Source organism: Topomyia yanbarensis, chromosome 2 (genome assembly GCF_030247195.1).
Source record: "Topomyia yanbarensis strain Yona2022 chromosome 2, ASM3024719v1, whole genome shotgun sequence".
Classification (NCBI taxonomy): Eukaryota; Metazoa; Arthropoda; class Insecta; order Diptera; family Culicidae; genus Topomyia; species Topomyia yanbarensis.
This window is the reverse complement of record NC_080671.1, coordinates 93,121,562-93,146,260: the sequence shown is the minus strand read 5'-3', so window position 1 is coordinate 93,146,260 and position 24,699 is coordinate 93,121,562. Positions and strand designations below refer to the sequence as shown.

General features: G+C 39.1%; 1 protein-coding gene across 19 annotated transcripts in view; it reads right to left on the bottom strand.

Moving 5' to 3' along the window:
• LOC131678835 (restin homolog) overlaps positions 1-24,699 on the bottom strand; it is a 289,770-nt gene that overhangs the window by 16,910 nt on the left and 248,161 nt on the right. For 17 of the 19 annotated variants that reach the window (XM_058959209.1, XM_058959223.1, XM_058959222.1 and 14 more), the window contains 5 exons: positions 23,547-23,657; positions 22,512-22,535; positions 11,617-11,719; positions 7,117-10,981; positions 6,828-7,030 (listed from right to left, as the gene is read on the bottom strand). In XM_058959209.1, coding sequence (XP_058815192.1) covers positions 6,828-7,030; positions 7,117-10,981; positions 11,617-11,719; positions 22,512-22,535; positions 23,547-23,657 — 4,306 coding nt within the window. The remainder of the gene's footprint in view (positions 1-6,827; positions 7,031-7,116; positions 10,982-11,616; positions 11,720-22,511; positions 22,536-23,546; positions 23,658-24,699) is intronic. The other 2 variants (XM_058959221.1, XM_058959224.1) reach the window with 1 other exon arrangement.

The following is a 24,699-nucleotide window of genomic DNA, read 5'->3' as shown; positions in this document are numbered from 1 at the left end:
ACCACGAACGACGAAACGAAAAAGTTTCCAGAGAAAAGCGTGTTTCGTTACGTATGTTACGAACGCCGTCAATGCGGCTAGAACAACATTTAGAAAAAGCTTATTCCAAAATGTGAATAAAGAAAACTATTATTAGAGAATAAATTTATCCCTAACTGAAAACCGTCAGCAAAGTTACATAAATCTTATTAATATTTAGCTGGAAGTCTGTTTTTAACAACCGGCTCTCTTCCTTCCTAAACATGTTTTGGTTTTCTTGTTGTGTGATGTTTGAAATCGTTAAATCATTGGTGCTTTTTATCTCGAGAATTGTAAATGAAAAACATTTTGGCCAATGAAAGTACATCACCACCAAGCTTAACAATTCGTTTCGAATAGAATTTGTGTTTTTATCAGAACTCTAGCAGCAAAAAAATGGTAGAAATGCTTAAATTGATTATTTTCCACAGATATGGAAAACAATAAATGGGATGCGCCTTTTTCAAATTTTGCTCCATTCGAGCCGCCATGACATCACCAAATCACCCCCAAAATTTGCTTATGAATTCAATATATGGGAGCTGTCAATTGTCCCCGGGCTTACGGTAAAGATGACTAAATAGAAATAAAAAACAATTAAACGACAACAACAATTAATTTCCTCAAACAAAACAAAAAATTTTTTACCGTTGCTTAATTCCCAAATATAGAACAATAAATAATTATTATGGGTCATTGAAATACAGTCGTTACTCTGCACTCTTCAAATTTGTCCATTGCAATCATTATTTCATGCGAAGTCGTAGTATGCGACATCGACAATTTTTCTATTTCGTTCTTCAAATTTTACAACTGTAAAAATAGTTCCACCTTTCATTTATTATCTTGCATTTGGCAAGCAGGGTGGGCACTATTGGAGCTTCAGTTGAAAAAAAAATTGATATGGTTGCGAGAATTACATTTTGTGCAATGTGTTCAACAGATGTCGCTAGTACATCGTGGGCGATGATTTTTTTAGATTTTCTTTAAGCTGTAACGTTTGTTTGTATGTTCTGTGAAGTCTGTTACAATAGAAACCGAAAATTTGGGAAAGGAATTGTACAGTCAAGAATTTTTTTTAGTTACATAGGCGTCAATATTCGTCACGCCGACACACGCTGGCGCGCCGCCGCCGGTAGGGTCCAACGGCGTGACGCCGCCAACGCCGCCGGCCAAAAATGTCGCTTACGCCGCCGCCGATTAAAAATGCTTCGGCGCACACCTCTATATTATAGCTATCATTTGGGACTAAGTTTGAGAAAATCGACCCAACCATTTCCGGGAAACTGATGTGAGTTCGTAAATTTTGAAAGATGGCCGCTTTTCCCGCGCACTTCCGGAACCGTCTATGGTGGTCAATGTAGTCAACGAAAGTTTGGTTGGCCGTCGGTGACCTAGAACAGCAAATTTAAGTTGTTTGAGAGACATTTTAGCGAAATTTTTACCTTTTTTGCTTTCATCGGAGTATCGGTTTGAATCACAATTTGCTATGTGATCGCACGCCACAACCTGTAACTCCGGAACCGGAAGTCGGATCGGGATGAAATTAAATAGCCATTTACGGGGACGCAATACCTTTCATTTCAGGCCAAGTTTAGTCGAATCGGTCTAGCCATCTCCGAGAAACCGATGTGACTGTTATTCTGAATTTAGATACTTCCGCCGGGGCTTCCGGAACCGATGATGGTGTCCAATGTGGCCAAATAGACTTTGAATGGATGTTAGTGACCTAATACTACAAATCGAAGCAGTTGTGGTCATATTTTGGAAAAATTTTCACCTTTATACATTCATTGCAGAATTTATTAAAATCGACATTTTCTGCGTGTTCGTACTCATTACCCTGTAATTCCGGAACCGGAAGTCGGATCCATTAGAAATTCAATAGCAGCCTACGTTGGGAACGTTGAACCTTTCATTTGAGACTAAGTTTGTCAAAATCGGTTCAGCCATCTCTGAGAAAAATGAGTGACATTTTTGGTCACATACACACACATACGCACATACACACACATACATACACACACAAACATTTGCCGAACTCGACGAACTGAATCGAATGGTATATGTCACTCGGCCCTCCGGGCCTCCGTTAAGAAGTCGGTTTTCAGAGCAATTGCAATACCTTTCTATTGAGAAAGGCAAAAAGAAACATTTTAAGTCTAATTTCATGTTGGAGAAGTTATCAATAAAAAAGTTTTTCTAACAATAACTTTGTACATGTTTTTTAATTCTATACTATTTTACAGACAAAAATATATTTTTTATCGATTGTGATACTAAATGTCATTTCAAATGAAAATGCTCTTTACAGAAATCTTCGAAAATGTAGCCGTTTTCAAGATATTTTAAAGTTTGTTTCGACAAAAAGTAATAATTCGTTAAATTACGCCCTTTTCATAAGTTATTCGTGTTTCTCCATCAACAATCGTACGATTTTCATAATAGTCATAATACATTCTACAACTTTCCTCTTTACACCATGACGGTATAACGAACCATTAAAAAACTACAGGAAAATAATAAAAAATTTATTTGACTACATAGAAATCGAATTCTCTAAAAATGTTTTCAGCGCCAAGCTGATAATATTCGGATAATAGTTCAATTTGTACGTTATTTAAGTCGCACATTTGAGAATTACTCTTTATTCTGGAGAAACCATAGGAGGACATAGATTTTACCTGCCAATGTTTTCTGAAGCAAAATAGTTGATACCTGTATGAACCATGTATTAAAACTTACCTATATTTTACATTGAAATAGGTTAACACATTAAAGAGACTTAGTCAGTACGGTGTTTTGGTGTCAACAAGAGCAAATTATTATGGATATCAATAAAGTAAGGTGTTCATCGAAGCTTCGCAAAGTAACGCAAAAAATTATTGAAATTTTAAAATCCACAGAGTGTAAAATTCAATTGGATGAGTCTGTTTTTATATGTGATACTTGCAGGTTGCAGGCATGCAATTCTGACAATATAAAATATCTGCAGTTACCGAGCATCTACACTACAGAACCACAATCATCACCTTCAGGATATGATTCAGTAGACATACCATCGGTTACATCAATCTTCTCAGCATCTACTCAGGAAAGCGATGTGCAGGATTATTCCAGAATACATATCATTGAAATATTCAATAAAGGAGTCCTGGGAATCAACGTTTCACCAATAGCAAGAAAACAAGCTTCAACAAGTCAATTATTCCAATAGTAAATATTCGAATATTTCACATGGAATACGAAAACATTTATTCGGGTTTAATGTAGAAAACGATGAGCTGGAGTTATTAAAAACGAAAGCTGCTGACCTTGATGATATAATTTCTGAACTGAAAGAGAGATTTGCAGATTCAGGATGTTCAAGAAACGATCAAGTGAGGTTATTGTCTATTTTACTAAAATCTTGGTCAAATCAAAAGATAATGGATGAATTTCATGCAAACAAACACATTGTATCGCAAGCTAGGTTGTTAGCAGAAGGAAAACATCACAACAACAAGAACAACAACAACGAAAAGATGGTTCATACTTTGGATTCACAAACAAAAAACACTGTGTTGGAGTTCTATGATAGCGACCAGATTAGCAGAGCCACGCCTGGGCTAAACGACTATCTTTTTGTGAAAAAGAATGGTAAGCGTCAACATGTACAAAAACGTCTGTTAATTTGTTCATTGAAAGAGGCTTTTAATAGGTTTAAGGAAATTAGTTAATTTACTATTGGATTTAGTTCATTTGCATCATTGAGACCGAAAAATTGCAAGCTATTAGGAAGTTCAGGTTCTCATAACATTTGTGTTTGTACGATTCACGAGAATATTATTTTAATGCTCCATAATCTACAAAAATATTCTTTCGAAAAAGATTACAAGTTGTATTTCGAAAAAATGTTGTGTAGTGCATCGTCAAGATCAAAAGATTGTCATCTTCGTGAATGTGACCGCTGTCCAAATCTTTCAATGTTTGAACACAATTTTTCGGAAGAATTGGAGGAACGTTGTGTTGGAGAAATAACTTTCGAACAATGGGTTGCTACCGATAGACGTAATCTAGAAACACTCGTCAAACCAGTTGATGAGTTTGTAACATATTTTGGTGAGAAGTTGGAAAAATTGATAACTCTATATAATCAACAGTCTATTTTTTAAATGAATCAAAATCGTCTATAAAAATAGGCGAAGTTTTAATAATTTGTGATTTTTCTGAGAATTATTCATTTGTTTTGCAGGATGTTTCTCAGAGTAGTTATTAGAACAATGATCAAGCTACAATTCATCCGTTTGTTATTTATTATATGGACTCTGGAATAATAAAAAAATTAAGTTTTGTAATAATATCCGAAGTTCTAAAACATGATTGGCGGGACATTGAAACGAATGGCAAGAAATGCGAGCTTAGCAATAGCACACGAACATCCAATCACAAGTGCAGAAGAGTTATATAAATGGGCTAACCAGCAAAGTAATGAACAATTAACAAAAATTTCGTTTTGTTATGTATCACAAGAAGAATACGAACAGGGAGCAGCTGAATGGAGTAGCCTGTATCAGAAGGCAAAAATGATTCCAGGTACACAGAAATATCACTCTTTTGTTCCTATTTCAGAAAATAAAATTGCCGCGAAACTGTTTTCGAATGACGAAACCCCAAGTATTTTTAGCATATATAAACGAACAAAGTGTTAAGGTGTATATAGAAGATAGGAATTGTATATAATAGGAAGAAATAAATTTTAGTATAAAAAATGACCGATAGTGATTTTATAAATCGGACCTATAACTTGGAACATTATCCTCTTATCATCTTGGTGTCAAAAGGTAAGTTGTAGAACTTATCATGACTATTATGAAAATCGTACGATTGTTGATGGAGAAACGCGAATAACTTATGAAAAGGGCGTAATTTAACGAATTATTACTTTTTGTCTAAACAAAATTTAGAATATCTTGAAAACGACTACATTTTCGAAGATTTTTGTGAAGAGCATTTTGATTCGAAATGACATTGGGAATCACATTCGATAAAAAAATATATTTTTGTCTGTAACATAGTATAGAATTGAAAAACATGTACAAATTTGTTGTTAGAAAAACTTTTTTATTGATAACTTCTCCATCATAAAATTAGACTTAAAATATTTCTTTTTTATTTAGGTTTTCGCTGGCAAAAAATAAAAAATTAAAAAAATGGGTTTTTTTTCAATTCCAATTTTTAATATAAATTATAATTTTTTTGAAAATCGGCACAATTTTTTTTTCAGTGTATATTTTTTTTACAAAGATTAATGAATGCCCTGCAACTCATTCTCGAATAGTTTTGCTGAACAAATTATGGTTTTCGTATTATTATTGTTTGTTCATTGTGCATGCAAAAACACATACGCCCTTTTAAAAAAAGCTCTTGAGTCAAAATGGTCTAATAACCTGTGGAAGTCATGGAGACTCATAAACCAAACATAGCTGCATATTTTGGAGATGGTGGATTTTTATTTCCCGCCACTTCCCCGAGGAATTCCTCTATAGTAAATGTTCGGAAAATGTAGTGACACACTTACATTTTTTGGTGCGCAAACGACTATGAGGAAGTGGGTCGTCCCTAATACCATGTACCTAATGAACATTCAGTATGTAAATTTTTATTTATTTTAATTTTAGCACGAATTTAGGTGTTAATTGTTGCATTAAAGTTAGATTTAAATGTTGAAAATAATCAGCTTTAATTGCATTTCAGTCACTGACGTTCATGTGACAGTTGCTATTCTCCTGTGACCGGATGACAGTTGACGCGCCGCTGTGGATAGTCGGCAAGGCGCCGCGACAAGTGTTGTTCATTGAACGGGGGACCTTGTCGTAACATAATACATATTCCCTAATCTTATAATAAACCAAAGCGGTCTACCGATTCTAATGCATAAACGATAATGATGTGACCATCAAGAATACGTCAGACAATCTTATTTGACCCCCTTCGACACCAGTTTGGCCTTTCCAAGTAGTAACGCGGGTGCGGCGTGGAAACTATCGAATAGGGGTTGAGAACAGCTTGAAGAAACATCTGACTTTACTCCAAATATATGTGATCCAAGACCGACTTGGGTAGTTCCATCGATTAAATAACTAGACGCACTGTTCTCCATGCATCCACTATAACCTCAACTTCTCATATGAAATTCAATAATGAACTGACCTTTTATTAAACTATTTCCCATAGTTCCTATTGTCCTTTTTTGACATTTGTTTTTATTTTACCGTTTCTTGTCCCCTGTCAATAAGATTTCAAGAAAACATCAGGGGTTCCACACCCTGTGCCCAATTCCCATTTCACGCTTTCCTACGGGTTTTGTTTTTGAGAAAGTTTACGAAACATTAACTCTCAACTATTTCACTTCTGAAAGATAACCAATTTAGTAGAATTTTTTTACACCAGATATGATAGAGCTTCCCAGTGATGAACCAATCACCCTGTATCCAGTATTTTACGTGTCATAATGGCAGCCAACATCGTCTTGCTCTTTTATGTCAACAGTCCATATTTTGACTTTAATCATTTACGCCAGCCGCTCAATAAGAGGAACTCTTCCTTCGTCAATAACGTCAATAACATTTGTTAAATGCACACCAGACATTCCTAACGAGGCGTTGTTGCCAAACTGACGTAAACAGCTTTCGTCAAAATAAGGGCTATCGACGTATTACGAGCAGAACGATAGTATGCCGCCAATATGGTACATGCAAAGCTTGATACCGTATTCACTTTACGCTAACCAAACTCAGTTCCAACATAAAACTTTTGTTCGTACTCACCTTCGCATCCTTCACAGTACTTTCTTGGTGGGGGCAACTTCCGTTCCTTCGAATCCGCAGACGGATGTTTCAGCGATTCCGGTGGACTATCAGAACTCTGCTTCGGACAGTCTTCCGTTTCGTGCAGATCAAACTCATCGCAAATGTCGCAAAACACCCGCGGCGCCGGTTTCCGTTTGCTAAACTCAAAGCTCATATTGTGGCTGGGGCAGATACGTGGAGGGAAGAAAAAACATACATAATCTATTAACGAACTATAATTGAACGAACGTTAAAAAGAGATACTTACCTATTACCATCAATGCTGGTCTGCTCCAATGCTTGTATCCGTAACGTGAGTTTATCATTTTTTCGTTGCATGTCGGCAATAATAGTGTTAAGGAAGTTAATTTGGGCGCCGGCGTCGTCCTCATCCACATCGTTGCCGGCAACAAACGTAGCCACCGGAGCCGTAGTGGCGGCCGCTGCCAGGTCCTGGGAAAGTTTTCTAATCTCACTGTCTTTCGTCATTAGCTGCGACCTCAACGTGTCCACCTCCTTCTGTAGCTTCCGCTGTGCCATTTGCATCTCCGTTTCCCGCATCTCGAGATTCTGTTTCTCACACTCCAATTCCTGTTGCCGTTTCTCTACGGATCGCATAGTTCCTACATTTTTCATCGATTCAGCCACCTGCGCTTCAAACTTGCTAATCGTTTCGGTTAGCTTGTTTTGCAATTCAACAATTTCCAGCTGTTTAACATTCTCCATTTCCAGCAGTTTCTGATTTAGTTCGTGCAACATGTGTGAGCTTTCGGTTTCTGAGGATTGTTTCTTGTTCAACAGTTCCTCGAACTGAGCACTGTGGGCGACCAGTTTTGTTTCCAGCTCGTGGATGGTTCTGCTTTGCTCTTTCAGTTTCTCATTCTGCTCCTTGACGGTAGATTTAGCCTTGTCCAGATCTTCTTTCAAGTTGCTTACCTCAACAGCCGTTTTGTTTCCTTGCTCACTTCTTTCGTTAAGGCACTTCTCCGTCGTTTGCAGCTTACTCGTTAACAGTTGACTTTCCGCTTCCACCTTTGTAAGCTCTTCACGAAGTTGCTGAAGTTCAGCTTCCTTTTGTAGGAGGGTAGATTCCTTTTCACTCACTGATTTGCTAAGGTTTTCCCGTTCCAGCGCACATTGCTGAGCAGTTTCAGTTTGCTGTTTCATCAACTGATCCTTGGAACTAAGCTCTTCTCGTAGATTTTCCGTCGCTTCTATTAATGGTGATAGTTCAGCTATCTTCGAACTTAGATCTGCAATGGTCTGCTCGTTTCTGGCAATGACTTCAGCCGATTTCAAAATTTCTTGTTGATGATGTGATCTTACAGCGTCTAACTCTTCACCAATCCTTATTGATTCTTGATTTTTAGCTTCCAGCTGCAATATATAGTTCTTACACTGATTTTCGGAAGCTTCGAGAGACTCTTTGATCTGTTGAACGTCTTCTTTCAGAATTTCCTCACGGTGCACTAAATCTACCTGTTCCTCTTCCATTTCCTGGTATTTCTCTTTGAGCGTTTTTAATTCAGCGGAAAGATCTTTAGACAAAGATTCTGCCTGGTCTTTATCGTTTGTCAGTTCTTGAATTCGCATCAGGCATCCTTCAAGTTGCTTTAGAATATCTGAATGAGTTGCTGCATTCTGCTCCAGCTTCCCACTGAATTCGGTACATTCTTCTACCTTCTTGTTGAATTCTTCCTGCATCGAACCAAGATCCTTCTCAAGTTCAGAGATTTTCGAGTTCTTCTCGTCCAGTTTAGCGGACAGATCGTGACTGCCTTTTTCCATTGACTGTCTAAGCTCTTCAAGAGCAGAACGTAAGGCCGATTCCTCTTTTTTACTTTCCTCTAGTTGTTTTTTCATAGATTCTTCAACGTCCGCGTGCTGTTTAAACCTTTCTACCGCATCACTCTGATCTATAGCTGCCTTCTGTTTCGTTTGTTCTAACTCATCCTTCAATTGATTTAACGATCGCTCCAGCTCAGCTCCGTTGTTGCGCAATTCCGTTATCACTGTCTCAAACTCCTCCAACTTGGCGTCAGCCTGCAGCAGCAACCGATTCCTCTCTTCCTCGAAGCTTGCCTTCAAACCAGCAATCTCCCGTACTAGGTTTTCCTTTTCGATCTCTGCAGTTTCCTTGATCTTCGCCAATTCCACATTCAGTTCATTCTCTCGGTCTATCTTCTGGCTGGAAATCTGTTGCATCTCGTTCCGTAATCGCTCCATCTGCTCGTTCAAAACGCCATTCGCCTGGCTAGCTTCGTCCAGTCTCCTTTCCATGTCGATTTTTGTCGAGTTGAATGCATCCTGCAGCTGCTCGAGCGCTTTCTGCTTTGACTTCAACTCGTCTGTCACTCGGGAAAGATCCGAATTAGAATCGAGCGTGGAGGATCGAAGTGAATCGATCTCCTTTTCCAAATCGGACTTTTGCTGCTGCAGTTGTGTCGTTTTTTCTTCCAGGGCATCCATTTTGCGCTTTAGATCTGCATGCTCTATTTCAAGCTTGCCGGAACTTTCCTGCAGATCGCTAAGCTTTTTTTCATTTATTTCTAGCTTAGAACTGCAATCGGTCAGAAGCTGTGTAGTTTTGTCCAAGCTTTCACATTTAGCGGCTAACTCGGATTTCAACGCTGCTACTTGTTTGGTGAGCTCCAGTATTTCATTGATTTTACCGGAAAGTTCGTCGTTGGTGGTTTTACCAGATATTTTAAACTGATCCAGCTGAACAAGGAGTTCGCCCTTTTCCTGTTGTAGTTGTTCCATTGAGGTTTCCATTTGGGCTATTATTGTTTCTCTAGCTTCGATCTCCTTCCCTTGCTCATCCTTGAGATTTTTCAAGTCTTCTTCGTAGGTCCTTTGCGCATTTTTCAACCTTTCCTCAAGTAGTAGTATTGCGCTAGCTGATTCCTTCTTTAATTTTTCGAGCTCCTCATTCAATCGTATTCTTTCCTCGTTCACATTGCTCAGGGCTGTGTCTCTATCAGCAAAGCTATTTTTGGTTTCCTCTAACTCTCGCGACAAATTCGCTTTGGCCACGTTGAGTTCCTTCAGTTCACTCTGGAGTGCACTGATCAAGACTTCGTTCTCCTCCAGCTGTTTGTCTTTGGCAAGTTGTTCAGTCTCTTGTTTGGCAAGTTTGTTGAGCAAATCCTCCTTGGATTTTGTTTCGAATTCAAGACTAGCCAGATATTCGGTACTGCGGATCTCATTCTCCTTGATAATGTCCGCGAGTTTTTTGGTGAGCTCATTAATCGCGGATTCGAGTTTAACAATTTCATCTTTCTTCGAATCCAGTTCCTGTTGTTTCTGCTCTAGTTCCGTCTCCTTGGAGCGAATTAGAGCCACATGTTGATCGTTTCCTGCTGAGGAGCTTTTCAGCTCCTCTTGGATTTGTGCGAGCAAGGAATTTTTCTCTTCCAAAAGTTTATCTTTGTTCTTTATATCATCTTCAAGTGATTGTTGGTTCTTTTTTACTTCTTTGAGACTTTCTTCGTGCTTTCTAATTTGTTCTTCTGAAGCAATAAGTTTGGCATTTAAATTGGCAATCTTTAAGTCTTTTCCTTCCGATTCTCCCCTGATAAAACTTTCCTTTGCCGTCAAATCATCCAATTCCTTTCGTAGCTTCCCAAGCATACCGTCCTTCTCATCTAAGATTGCTTTTAGTCCGCTTTCCCCCTCCAGCAGTTTGACATCTCGCTGCCTGATATCGTTCAGCAGCGCCTCAACTTCGGCAGTCAGCTTTGCAATCTGCTTACCCTTCTCGCCCAGTAGTTCCTCTTTGTTTCGCAAATCATCCTGTAGATGAGTCACCTCTTCATCCAACTGCCCCTCGGCATTTTTCAGCTCAATGTATTGCTTTTCTAGTTCAGCGTCCTTGCTCGTTAACTCCACACCCATTTCATCGATTCGGTCCTGCAGATAGGCAATCTTTTCCTTGAGACACTGCTCGCTGATATTGTAGCTCGATACCTTAATGTCCAGGTTCTTCTCCATTTCCGCCAACCGCTCGTGCAGCCGAGATATTTCATGTTCGAGTGAGCTTCTCAATTCCTCGGTGAGGTGCAACTTTTGATCTCGCTGGAGGATTTCCGCTTTGAGTTTGTCGATTTCAAGGTTCAGCTCAGTCGTGGATGCTATGGTTTGGAAGTGGGGGAGGGATATCCCAATTAGAGTATGATTAATTTATTTACACTGTAAATGTTTGGCTTCGGATAGCAAACATCCCGATTTTGTGTTAATTTTGCCCATGACCGGAATAGTAGACCTTTTTCGTCAGTCAACCTCCTGTTTTTCTCATTTCAATTCTTTAAGGATATTCTCGCAAGAAGAGGACTTTTCAGTTATTGTAACGATTTTTAGAGTTCTTTTCAAATCGCTTGACAACAACCCGTAAAATAACAAAACAAATCAACTGAATTAATGAAAAATGGAGAATTATGAAAGGAATAAAAAATACCGCTTCTGCGAGAATGTTTATGGAAATGGAAGCAACTTCGGAAATAAGAAAGAAATCTCATTGGTCAGGACTATGTACTCAAAACTTTGCTTTAATACTTTTTCAAATAGACGTCTCTATTAGAGACTCACTTTGTATACTTTCTTTTTTTGATAATTGATTCGAAAAAGTACTCCAGTTATGAGGTATTTGCTTAAGGGGAAACTGAGTCAGGTGCTAACACTAGCTGCCAATAAAAAATGTGATCTGACAGAGTAGTTAAGGGTAGAGCCTGTCTCAACTTCGGAGTAAAAATATCAAATGTTAACTGACCTGATTCCTTCACGGGAAGATCGGGCTCTGCTTGCGAAGCTGATGTCCCGTTTAATTTCCTCTCTAGTTCTGCTATTCGTTCCTTGTAGATTTGTGATTGAGCCTTTCGATTTTAGCCAAAGAAAAAAATCGTTAATTAACATGCCAACACAATTACCATGCGTACACATACAGAACAAATAATAACATGCAACATGCTTACTACCAACCAAGGACCTGTGTTACATTGTGACAGTTATGGTTTCCCATGCACGCTTGGACCGCCATGTTTTTATTATTATTCTATTTTTAACGATGAATCGAGCTCATATACAGTCTTCCTCAGCATATTTAATTGCGTTTTCGTTTTTAAATGGTGCTACACCAGTGTAGTGCAAAAAAAAGAGACAGACTGATTACACCCATGTTTGAATGAATGTAGCACTGACTACACAGGTATAGTGCAATGTCAAAAACGAAAACGACATAATGGGAATAGATGATTCTCTCCGACTCATGAAAGCGCAGCTTTTTTGGATGTCACTTTGATCAGGTGCTTTTTCGATTTCGCCATTCTGGTAACGATTCCGAAAGAACAAAATTTGTAAAACGCTTTTTTGACAATGCCTCGTCTGCAGATGAGGCAGTATCAAAAAAGTGTTCTGGATCTTGTTTTCTTTTGTAAAGCTAAATCTGCAATCTGTCCACAAATGTATTGGAATAATTGAATTTTAATTTTATTTTCCTACTCCAAAGTATTCTATCTACTTTTCTCTTTCTACATTTGCGATGCACTTCGTCATCTGTCAGCATGACAGCTACTTTGCTGCATCTGTCAAATCTAACATGGGTGCACCAGTGCACCGGCCAGTGATGCCGTAACCCTGTCACGAAGTTTGCTTCCGGTTCAGAGTTACCAAGCTCCATCACGGCCAATTTTGCTGTTACTCGCTTATATCGTCCACAGTTGGTGCGTACCCAGGCCTGGCGAATTCGATCAACACCGGATACGATAACCTCCTCTGTCACTCCGCGGATCTGGCACTTCCGGTTGCTACCTTCGACTATGTAGACCAAGTCTCCTACTCTTAACGGTCTCGACTCACTGAACTACTTTGTCCTCTGGTTCAGCGAAGGAACGTACTCCTTGACCCAACTGCTGCGAACGCTGGAACGCGTCTCGAAGCGCTACTGCTGGATGAGGTGGGGGAAGACTCGCGCTTGGCTGATTCAGGGAAAACCCCCGTAAAATGGCTTGGAGTAAGTGCCTCCGCTTCGTTAGACTGTTGAGACACGTCGTCCGTCAATCGCCTCCCATCATCAAGTGTCACGAATGCCCCCTTAACCGACCGAACGAGATGCTCCCATACTCCTCCCATGTGAGGAGGTAAGGGGGGATTGAACGCCCACTTCATTCTCGGACAACTCCCACCAGTTCCTTACTGACCCCTAGGGAGTTCGTCCCATTTTCAGGCAGCAGCTCCATTGGCCGAGCTCAGCGACCAATGAACTGGTAAATCGCCATCAAGCACGACTGCCAGTCCGTAAGAGCCCTCCAGGTGCTCTGCGGTGGTTATCAGGCATGTGAATAGTGAGATCCATCTTTTCTCCGTTCGGCGTCCTACAGTAATATCAAATGGGCGCAAATAATCTACACCCGTTTAGCTAAAGGGTCGAAGATTCGGATTTAGCAGCTGTACTAGTAGCGGAGCCATTCGTGGAACTCGAGGCCGATTTCGACGAACCTTACACCATACGCAAAACTACGACAACTTCCGGACTACTGCGTCAAGCTACAGAATGTAGAAAAGCTGCTTCAGCTTGTTCTTCACCGCCTGTCGATATCTGTGACCGCTCTTCTGGTGGTAATCCTGAACAATCAGCTGCGTGATTCTATGCTGATGTGGCAGGATCGTTAGAAAACCTAGATCGAACGACAACATCTTTTCTCAGCTCTGTCCTCCCTTCGAAACAGTCCGTTTTCACCAATCAGCGCAGTAAGTTTGTGGAGCAGACTGGACTTCTCGATCGCCAGCTATTGTCTCACCGGCCGATCATTATTCCTGACCAATGCCTTAAGCTCAACAATAAAACACTCCGCCTGTGCCATCTTCATCCGACACAGTTCCGCCTTCTCGTATTCGTTTTGCCGTAGCGCCACACCAATACTAATGTAGTTGCAATCGGTTGTTGTATTCTGGACTGTCTACTCGTTGCTCTTGGCCTCTCAATTGGCAGCTGTTTTGCTCTTTTCTGTACAGTTCGATGCAAATCAGATTACGCACGCCATCGTCCTCACCAGCACTTAGAAAAGCGATAACCTGCGCCACTTTCACATCGTGCAGCATCAAATGAACCCGAAGTTCCTCCGTAGTGTTGATAATTCTCTTTTCGGCCACCTGCGGAGCGTCTTCACTGTTCGCTCGGAACAAAAATCGCTATATCATCAGATCAGGATCAGACCCGAGGATAAGCACATTTCTTGAATGTCACCTCTAAAGACTACTAGCCGTTTCCGAAAATTTCAGATTACTCTGGGAATTGGAACTAGCATAGCCGGGCCTTTGAGTAACTCTGAGTTAAGAAAGACTCCGTTCACTGATGCTACCGCATTCCAGACCAGGCGTACCTTCTCAAGCGCCTTCAGATTCACCACGGCAATTAGTCGTACCATGCAGCCGTTTGTGGCGTGTCCTGCAGTTTAGCATCACTTGTCTTGTACGCGTATCGTTTGATTTGATAGTCCTCGATCTTTTTCTAGTTTGAATTGCTGTCCAGCTGACGGTCCATGGCGTACAGCCATCGGATAGCTGTCAAGGAATCGTCGTGTGTCTTCACACCACAGCAACCCTTTTTCGAAGTAGTCACCCAGTCGCTTCGTCATCGTCTCAAGTTTCTCTCGAGCTCTTTTCTCATCCACGGACTCCGCTACAGCGAACGTCGCAATCGCTGTCACATCCAGCATAATGTCATGGAGATCTTGTTTGCTTGCTGAGATTCAGGTAAGTGTGCGCACTAGGTCTTCAGCTCTCCGAACTATAAACTGCCCAACAGATTTTCGACCGCCCGACGATCGGTTCTTTCAGCTTACCGACCCGATATTCCAACGGCGCCAATAAGTGGACGTTTCTAATTAACAATGGTTAGAATAGCACAAATCAATCTCCGGCATAAACGCACAGCAACTATGAATCTATTTCGACTTATGTAGGAAGGTAAAGCTTCTATAGCATTGGTTCAAGAACCGTACTTCCATAAAGGAACCTTCTATATTGAAAAGTTACTTAACATATCCTCCATTGTTTACGACAAGACAGGCCTGTCTAACCCACGTGAAATGCCTCGTGCTTGCATTCTTGCAAATAAGGCTATTAACGCGTATCTCATAACGGAGCTCACAATTCGCGATATCGGCGCAGTCACAGTTACTTTGACTGTCGGCAACATAGCAACATAGTTACTTTGACTGTCGGCAACATAGCGTTGAAAAGGGGTTCCGCTGATCAGCGGTAGGGATGCAAATGCTCATCACATAATTTGGGGCAGCTCAGACATAATTCTGGGAGACTCTGACCTGATGGAGCACATAGGCAGTACAAATCTCCATATACTGAATGTGGGAAACCGACCATCTTTTGCGAGGTTGGGATAGACGAGGTTGTTAAGGACAACACTGCAGGGCTATCCGAATTAAAACCCTATGATGTAAGCTGCAACGTGCAAGGAGATGAGACGTCAGTTCGGTTGATAGATGACAGCAAACGTCATGGAGACTGAGGAGAAGAATTAGTGAAATCATTATATTGTCACGTTAGGAAGTCGAAGTGGTATAAAGCGAAATTTAAGTTTTAAGTTGTAGGTTTGGTAGCTGATTATCAATATCATTTATTACATTATGTTCTCTCTTTTCTTATATTAAACATATGCTACTTAATCTACTTAAACTAGCACACTAAATCTAATTAAACTAGGAAACTTAATCTACTTAAACTAAGCCAACGTAAGAGTTGAGGTTAAGGTGGTGATATTGAATTGCATGTGGCACACGTTACGAGCAAGAAAAGTGAGTTCTAAGCTTAAATCTAATCTTTTGCAATTAATCCTAATGCACAATTAAAAACCAGGATACGAAGTCATTTGCGGAAAATTGGAATAAAGCTATCTAAAGGAGGAAAGCGAGAAGAAACTTATTGTAAGATACTCCCAATGAATTTATTGAACTAAATTAAAGAGAATAAAATCTTTCAGCTTTGATCCGACTGGAAAAGACGATTTCAAGGAAGTTTCTTTTTTAAAATTCCGAACAGAGGTGTTAGACCTAACGCTTTGCTCTGAAAGAGTTTCGCATGGGCTGGGAAAATGGCAGGTTCCAACAGAAACTCAAACGTCTCTATCCGATCATAAATATATATTTTTCGATCCTCTTGATGTCACTCTTAACCCTGGAAAATATGGAATCTTTCCTGTGTTACTGAAAAAGATCTTAGATATTTTCAAACATGTCTTGAAAAAGATTGTTCTTTCAGGTCTTGCTACCGGGTATATCCGGAAAGCATGGCCAGAAATAACTGTTAAATTTATTCCCAAAAGGAAGGTGCTCAAGCTATGAAGAAGCCAAGAGTTTTAGGCCTTTCTTTTCTTCTAAAATCTTTGGAACGGATATTAGTGTGAGAAATCCACCATCACTCTGCTTCACGATGTTGTTTACAACAGTGAAAAGAACTTCACGCTCAAGCAATCTAGCTTGGGAGTATACGTAGATATTGAAGGTGCTTTTGACAATGTGTGCTTCCATGCTATTCTGCAAGTGACGAGCGGTCATGGGGTATCTGCATATGTCACGGGTTGGATAAACGCAATGCTTAGTAACCGCATTGTTTGCTTGTCACTGAGATAGACCGAAATAAGGAAATTGAGTATTTGCGGCTGTTCTCAGTGCAGCGTTTTGTCACCTTTGCTATGAAATCTGCTTTTTTTTTATTCATTTCGTTTATTTGATAGGCACAAATGCGTTAGCTTGGCGGTGCCAAATTCTTTTGTTTTTACATTTTGGATATTTTAAAACTAGGAGGTTACAATGGTGAAATATTTTTTTTTACATTTTGGATATTTTAAAACTAGGAGGTTACAATGGTGAAATATTTTTTTTTAAAGAAAAATTTTACAGCTATCTTAAGACTAGAAATAAGATTCTATATACAAGAAAATGAAATCTGCTTGTCGACGGCTTGTTGAGGAAACTCAACGAGCTGGGATTTCCAACCTACTGGTTTGCCGACGATTACCAAATACTAATTGTTGGAGTTTACATCGAAACAATCTTTGACTTAATCGAAGATTGCATATCAAGAAGACTGGCAACTCTGTCTAGAATTTGGAGACAGTAACAGCAACGCCCCTTGCGGGTAAAGGTGGTACTTCCCATAGTGATGCACACACACATATACACTTCTACATTAAGCTTCCTACCTTCATACAATAGAGCTGCTGTAACCTCTGTCGCTTCTCGTTTATATGGGAGAAGGAAAGAGATATCAGTCTTCCTAATATGTAGTCTTCGACTTAATGCAACAAGCATTAAGAACTGTCAAACAGTGGTGTCGACAAGTTAAATTATCAGTAAACTCAAACAAAATTTCAATGGGTTTTTTTCACCAAGCATCGAATAGCAACCGGGTTTGGTCCCTTGCAGTTCTTTGATTCTGAAATACTGTGTGCAGGTCAAGTCAAATACGTTCGATTTATATCGGATGCCAGAGGTGAGGTGATGACAGTTCAGTCAAAACTAAATCGTCGGCAAAGAATGGTGCTCATAGCCTTAAATGGTGCTTTCACAACAACTCCGACTGCTGCCCTCGAGGCCCTTCTAAATATCAAACTAATTCACGTACACCTCGCATGAGCGTGATCCAATTCGTAATATTTTGGATTTTGAGGAGGGATTTTAAGGCATGACAACAGTAGACATACGACCTAAATCCTTAAACATTACAAAAATCAGATTCTTTATTTATTCGCCAAATCGACGTAGTTTGCTGTAACCGACTGGAAAATCACAACATGACTTTGTGAAAACTGTATCCATCGCAAAAGCGAGAGTTTCAATCGAATGGTCGTCGGTCATTTTCAATTTTGTTAATGAATCGACCATTTTATGCAACAAGCCAGACCGACACCGGAAAACCTTGTATTTCTGTTGTTAGATGGACACAGTTCTCAAAATAATGTTTGTGAAGTCCATGAACAGATGAAATATCACTGAAGTATGACAGTTTTTGGAGCATGCTCATTAGACTGCCCTAGAAAATAATGAATTTTTGAAAACTCAATCGGCCCACTCCTGAGTCGATTCCTAGTCCCATCAGGAGTACTTGCTCCAAATTTGAAGCAAATCGGACAAGTCTAGCTACCGGACCAACGTGCCCGAAGTTTGTATGGGAGTTTTCGATATTTTACATGGAGAAAACCCACTAGCGCGCATTTTCACCGCTAGGTGGCACTGTATGCATCGCATTATCACTGTAAGTGAAAACAAGGAAGATAATTTAATTGTCTACAACTTTGTCGAAGAGTGCTAGTCAATCCGGCTTTGTTAAAAAAAGTTATTAAACTTTTAACGAAGTGATGTTTGAGTCAGTTTTGCATGGGGCCTAGCAGTGCATGGTTGAGTATCGGTACTCGATTTCCACCAACTTTTAAATTTTCTGAGCTAATAGTTAGATTTAGCTGAATAGTATCTTCAGAAGAATTGTAGTACATAATACAAGTTATATTTTGGTTAGAAAATTTTAATTCCACCTATGACCGCATAGAGGGCGCCAACACTAACTTGTCAACGAAGACAGATAGAATATCGAGATGTTCGGAAGAATTACTGAAAAATGTCTGTTCTACAACTTTGTAGAAGATATCTAATTCCTATCTCTCTCCGTTGAAAAGTTAGTGTTGACGCCCTCTATGCGGTCACAGGTGGAACTAAATTTTTTTAACCAAAATATAACTCGTATTACATACTACAATTCTTCTGAATATACTATTCAGCTAAATCTAACCATTAGCTCACAAAAATTAATAGTTGGTGGGAATCGAGTACCGATACACAACCATGCACTGCTAGGCCCCATGCAAAACTGACTCAGACATCACTTCGTTAAAAGTTTAATAACTTTTTTTAACAAAGCCGGATTGACTAGCATTCTTCGACAAAGTTGGAGACAATTAAATTATCTTTCTTATTTTCACTTACAGTGATAATGCGATGCATACAGTGCCACCTAGCGGTGAAAATGCGCGCTAGTGGGTTTTCTCCATGTAAATTGTCGAAAAATCCCATGCAAACTTCGAGCACGTTGGTCCGGTAGCTAGACTTGTCCGATTTGCTTAAAAATGTGGAGCAAGTACTCCTGGTGGGACTAGGAATCGACTCAGGGGTGGGCCGATAGGGGTCATTTTTTTTCTTGTCACTCTAATGCTCATCTTACCCCGAGGTAACTACTAAAAAATAACGCCAAATACTTTATTGCAACACAAATGATGATATTTAGTATCAAAGACACTCGTAGGTGATAGAAAAGACTTCAAAAAGGAAGCCATAGAGATTTTTGGAGGACTTATTCAAATGTTCACGACGAAATGAACTTGGGATGCGTATCTTGCCCCGTTCTACCCTAAATATCTACGCAAAAAAGTGTGACCTTTCGTTCACTTTTCGCAGGTTCACTGTGCTCTATCGTAATCTTAAGTATTAATTTAAATAAATATGGGGAAAAATCACTTAATATTATTTAGCTAGATAGGATTAAAATAAATATTAAAACGAACTATTAGATTTAAAAGTCAAATATAAAATCAATAATAAAAAAATAAATTAAAAATAATCATGCATAGAATTGAAATATTAAAATAACCTCCAGCTAGCTAGACGGCACAACGATCAAATTGGAGTAGAGTTTTCCAAACTAGGATTTATATTCAGCTCATACAACACTACACGCCACAAACACCCACCAACACCCATACTCCAGAGAACTAAAGTTGAGTTCGGTAACCACGGCTGAACAATTGGAAATCGGAGGCAGGGTTCCGGGAAACTCGGCAACCGACCGAGTTTATATTACAAATATCAACCTTGAAATCGTGGAAACCATCATCTTGAACGAGCGTTTGCCGTAACAACCGTAGCACCAACAATTACGGGTCGCATATCGGATTGCGGTTTTCCGGAGGTAAAGCAACCGATCCGCGTGCTTCAGAGTTTCAGCGAGACGACAAGATCGAGGGAGAAGCGCACGAGTTCCCGAACCAGCCTGTTACCATCAGGGCCATCAGGACTCCAGAAGAGGATCGCCTTGGTCTGAGTTGGAGTCATCGGAACCAGAACCAAAAGAGGACGACGGCAACGGCAGGTGCGCAACGGGCCCACACACTACCCGAGCAGAAGAAAATAGCTGCGGAATACTTAATTTAGGCATCAATACTAACAACTATTTACCACAATATGGTATTAATGAGCTCTACATAAGAAGTAAAATACCAAAAATTATAACAAAGACATGTTCTACAAATAACTATTTGATAATGAAACGAGTTATTATAATACCTGAATAATAATAAAACATTTTTCAACCTTCCAACAACAAAATTCATTCTATGAAGGTATTCAATAAGGTATTGATTTGGCATTTGTAAAAATTACTGGAATACATAAATAATACTAAAATAAAGTATTATACCTGATTGAGGTGTTAAGCAGGTATTGAAAAATGTTTCTTCAACACCTGCTTAATACCTCAATGAGGTATAATAATCAATTAATACTAAGTTTTGGTATGAATACCAAAAAATAGTATGCTTGGGTTATTGCCCAGTTATTTTCTCCTGGTCGGGTACACACCTACACAATTCCTGTAAGTAATCATTTGTACCAAAGTAGGGCATTAGGGTCGTTAGGGACCTTGAGGTTAGAGTGCCAAATAAAACTACGGTTAGGATTAAAAGTGATTTTCCCCTTTGCACATTGAGAAACCACACGGCGAGGGTTGTGCCGACCCTGGGGTTAGGGTAGAGTTTCCGTGCTACTGAGCGGGCGGTAACGAAGGTAGTTACAAAAGTCTGGTTTAACGAAGGGTAACCTAAACCGCGGAAAACACTTCGATTTTCAGAAAAAAAAATTCGACAGGACAGAATTCAACACGAATTATTTGTTTTCACAGATTATGAAAGATCACGGTGAACAATTTTCCGTGAACGAAATTGATCAAAAAATACCATGCCAGAATTCGTCATTAAATTTCTTAGCTGTACGGGACCTATAAGCTGCATAAACCAATACTTCGTATATCGTAATCGCAAAAAAAAGATTTCAAGCAACCTTTCTCAGAATAAAGCATCTGTGTACTGTTTATTAAACATCTATATATCTATATATATATAAATTTCATTGTCTCGAGGTTATTTTTTAGAAAAGTCTCTATTTTCAGCATAAATGAAAATAAATGTTCTATTTTGTGCAACTATTCTCATCTCACCGATCCAATTATCGCCTCCTCGGCTTGCAAAATTTCACCTCATCGAAAAACAATCTAGTTGAAACGCAATATCTTATATTCAATTTACGTCGATTCTAACTAGGTATCCAATCATTCCACTTTTTTCAGCCGATCAAAACAAACGTACACATCACGCACATTACAGAAACTCATCAGTTGGTAGAAGAAGAGCGCCCCGTATAGCACTCGCGGGAAATAATCATGCGAAGGCTAACAACTGGTGATGACTAGTTTCACATCAAACATTTCATTGTCTCGAGCCCAATTTTATGTGCAGATGGAAATTAAATCTCTGCAATCAGCAATCAGTTGAATAACTTGAAATAATTGATTACTTATACATTACATTACATTACAATATATTTTCAAGTTTATGTTGTAGTTTGGCCGCACTGTTGATTCTTTCCTGTGTGCTGGATGCAAAAAGTTTTTTTGATTGTAGTAGTGTATCTGAATAAACAAAGCGATAATATCAACTGAATCACGTACTATAAAACTAGGCCTATCCTATCGCTTAACGAGTGCCTTCAAAGTGATTTAATCATAAATGAATTATCTAGATAAAATAAAGGTATGTATCAATGCAATGTTTAGTATAATTGTGGCGGAATAACGAAATATGAGACGGTAATTGTCAGCTCATAACCCTTAGTAGTTCACTATGTGAATAAGGCGAATTAGCAGATATATCAAGAAGGTGATTTTATTTTAATTAAAAGTTGGATTAGAGGATAGTTGGTATAGCTAACATGTAGCTAGAGCTTATTTTTACACATCTGTTTTAGCTAAATAGGTATTGTCATTATTTCATATGGTTGGTTCGAAACCAAGAGGTGCGAAATAGGGTCACAATAGGCTCTACTGCCTCAATACGCACATTACCTTATGTTGCATTGAAAAAGACTGTATATAATAGAAATGAGCTCACTTACAGTAGATTAAACGAGTATTGTTTGCCACATTTACAGTTATGTTAAGTATGAAGATGGAAAGTGCGCGATCCCCAGTGTTAATCCCAAAACCGAGTCGTAATTAAAAAAAGTAAAAGCAAGCCAATTAACATTTCCAATTGCTTGGGGCCAATTATTTTCCTCGCAATCGATATATAGGTCCAGAACCAAAAACAGGAAGGCACAATTTATATTTTCAAATGGGCTAGCATCAGTAACTGATTTGAAAAAAAAAATGCATTCCTGTTCCTGGCACGGTGTTGAGACTGCATGGTGTGTCATTGTGCAAAAATGCATACAATAAGTGTGTAATTAAAATGGTACGGTATCGATTGCGAGGAAACCCAAAAAGCATAACATTCAACGGCATAACAGGTACATTCTACCACTACATGCACGATGAATGTGCTATACTCACATGGACCGAATTTTGAATTTTTCCCTGCAGATATTTTCGATGGAACCAACGATTGGAGAGATGGAAATAGAAATGATAAGGGTGATATTTACAATTGTTTTTGTGCGATAGAATGTTAGTAATGTACATATTCGATTTTCTTTTATTTGTTTCATGTGGAAAAAAACAAAAACTGTTGCTCATAAATTTCGCTGATTTGCTTATCGTTTACAAAATTTGCATTCTTACTACTGATTTCTTGATCATTTAAAATTAGAAGACTATCCGACTTGCTTTGTTTCAAAAAAAAAACTTTGTTCATTCGTATTTACTGCGTTCACGGAATCGTGAATAATTCGAACAGGAATCCTTTCAACAATCGCGAAGATGGATGAAAGTTTTGGAACAAAGGATATCCCGTCTCCGTAGAATAAAATGTATTTTTGTGATTATTCGATTAAGAAATATATTCAACAATGTAATTATAATCTATTTTAAACACTCCGACAATATCAAACCGATCAGACTTCACAATGAGTGTACTATTAACTAATGGAAACCAATTAAAAAGTCTTTCCTAATCTAATGAGAAAACGTTTTGCCGGAAGGCAGCGAAAAATCAAGCACAGTCCGCCATTAGAAAATAAATTATTTATATTGCTGCAAGAAAATAACATCATCACGGAACGAGCAAACGATACCCGGCGGACTATGTTTCACCGCCCCATGCTCCGATAGTTTTAATTACATCGTTTTCGAGCAACAGCTTTTGCGTCCTTAGACCCATAGTGTTCTATCCGTTGTGAGGTAACATAAACCAACTATTTGCCCACATATCTACAGCGAAAGAACCCGGCTAGGAAACACAACCCCGTCTGCGAACCGCAGCAGCCAAGGAAGAGTCATGAAAGATAGAAACTCCCGCTCATAAAAACAGACACCTGTTGGTGCTCTATCCGGCTATGGTAGGTACGTACATACCTATGTAGAGCTGGTTGTTATTTTTTGTTACATCGTTTCCGGCTGCAACGGAGAAGGTTATTAAAATATACTCACGTTCAGTTCGTCCCCGCAGAACGTCACCTCGTCGACATTGAACTGGAGGTCCTCGCAGCGGCGCTTCTCCTCGACCAGCTGCCCTTCCAATTTAGTGATTTTTTCCTTTAACTGAAGAATGGAAATATCTGTTAGTGGTGGTAATCCTTGGAGAGTTCGGAGAATTGTTTTTCTCCGTCCCTTCTGCGGGAAATGAAGAAATATAAGGGTGCTTGTTTGTATGTTAAAAAGATTGTGAACTTTGATTGGCTTGCTTCATTTTCGCCGCACGGACCCCGTTGCAGATGCTATACATATATACCTACTTCAAAGAAAGAAGAAAAATACGTTACATTGTAGAGAATCTCATTTACTTGAGCACAATATCCACTTCATTGCCGGGAGTGTACATCGGATTGAACATTCGCGGAAGTCAGCTATCGTACTTACCTTAGATCTAACAATAGTGTAGAAACAGTCCTAGCGGGATATCACACGAACACCTTGCTTCTTTGCCCTATACCGATGGTAATTCTGATGGGTATCATAACAGGCTTATTACACTTGTTGAAGTAACAATGGTTGCTAGAAAGGGCAAATGAGTGGAAAAGGAAATTTTACCAATAGTACTAGGAAAAAGATATACCGTCACGTAACATTCCAAACTGGATTATTTCATACATCTACTTTGAATACCGACATCTCGACTATATTGAGTTTTGTATCCGACATACTTTCACAATTATGACTTTTAGTGAAAGCTGTTTTTAAAATCATGATAAGCAGGAGTCCAATACGTAGAGAATTATTAAAATTTCGCCACAGAATGATGTGTAATCTTTCGGCAGTTGCGCTAATGCAGTGAACTGCGATCGAAAACTAATGCTGATTTCGGTTTTAGATCAGAGTCGCCCTAGGTTCGCTCTAATATTTACAAAATCCATACAAAAGTGACAGCTCAGAGCGAACCTAGAGCGACTCGATTCTAAAAACGAAATCAGCATAAATAATACCTAACCCCTACGTTGAGTTTTTGAGATAATTTTTCAATTAAGGGCTTTTTACTAATAAAATGGCGGAATCGCTGTTTTTCAAGAAAAATTTCGCCATTTTTTGAGTAAAAAGCCTCTTAATAGAAAAATTATCCCAAAAACTCAACGTAGGGGTTAGGTAT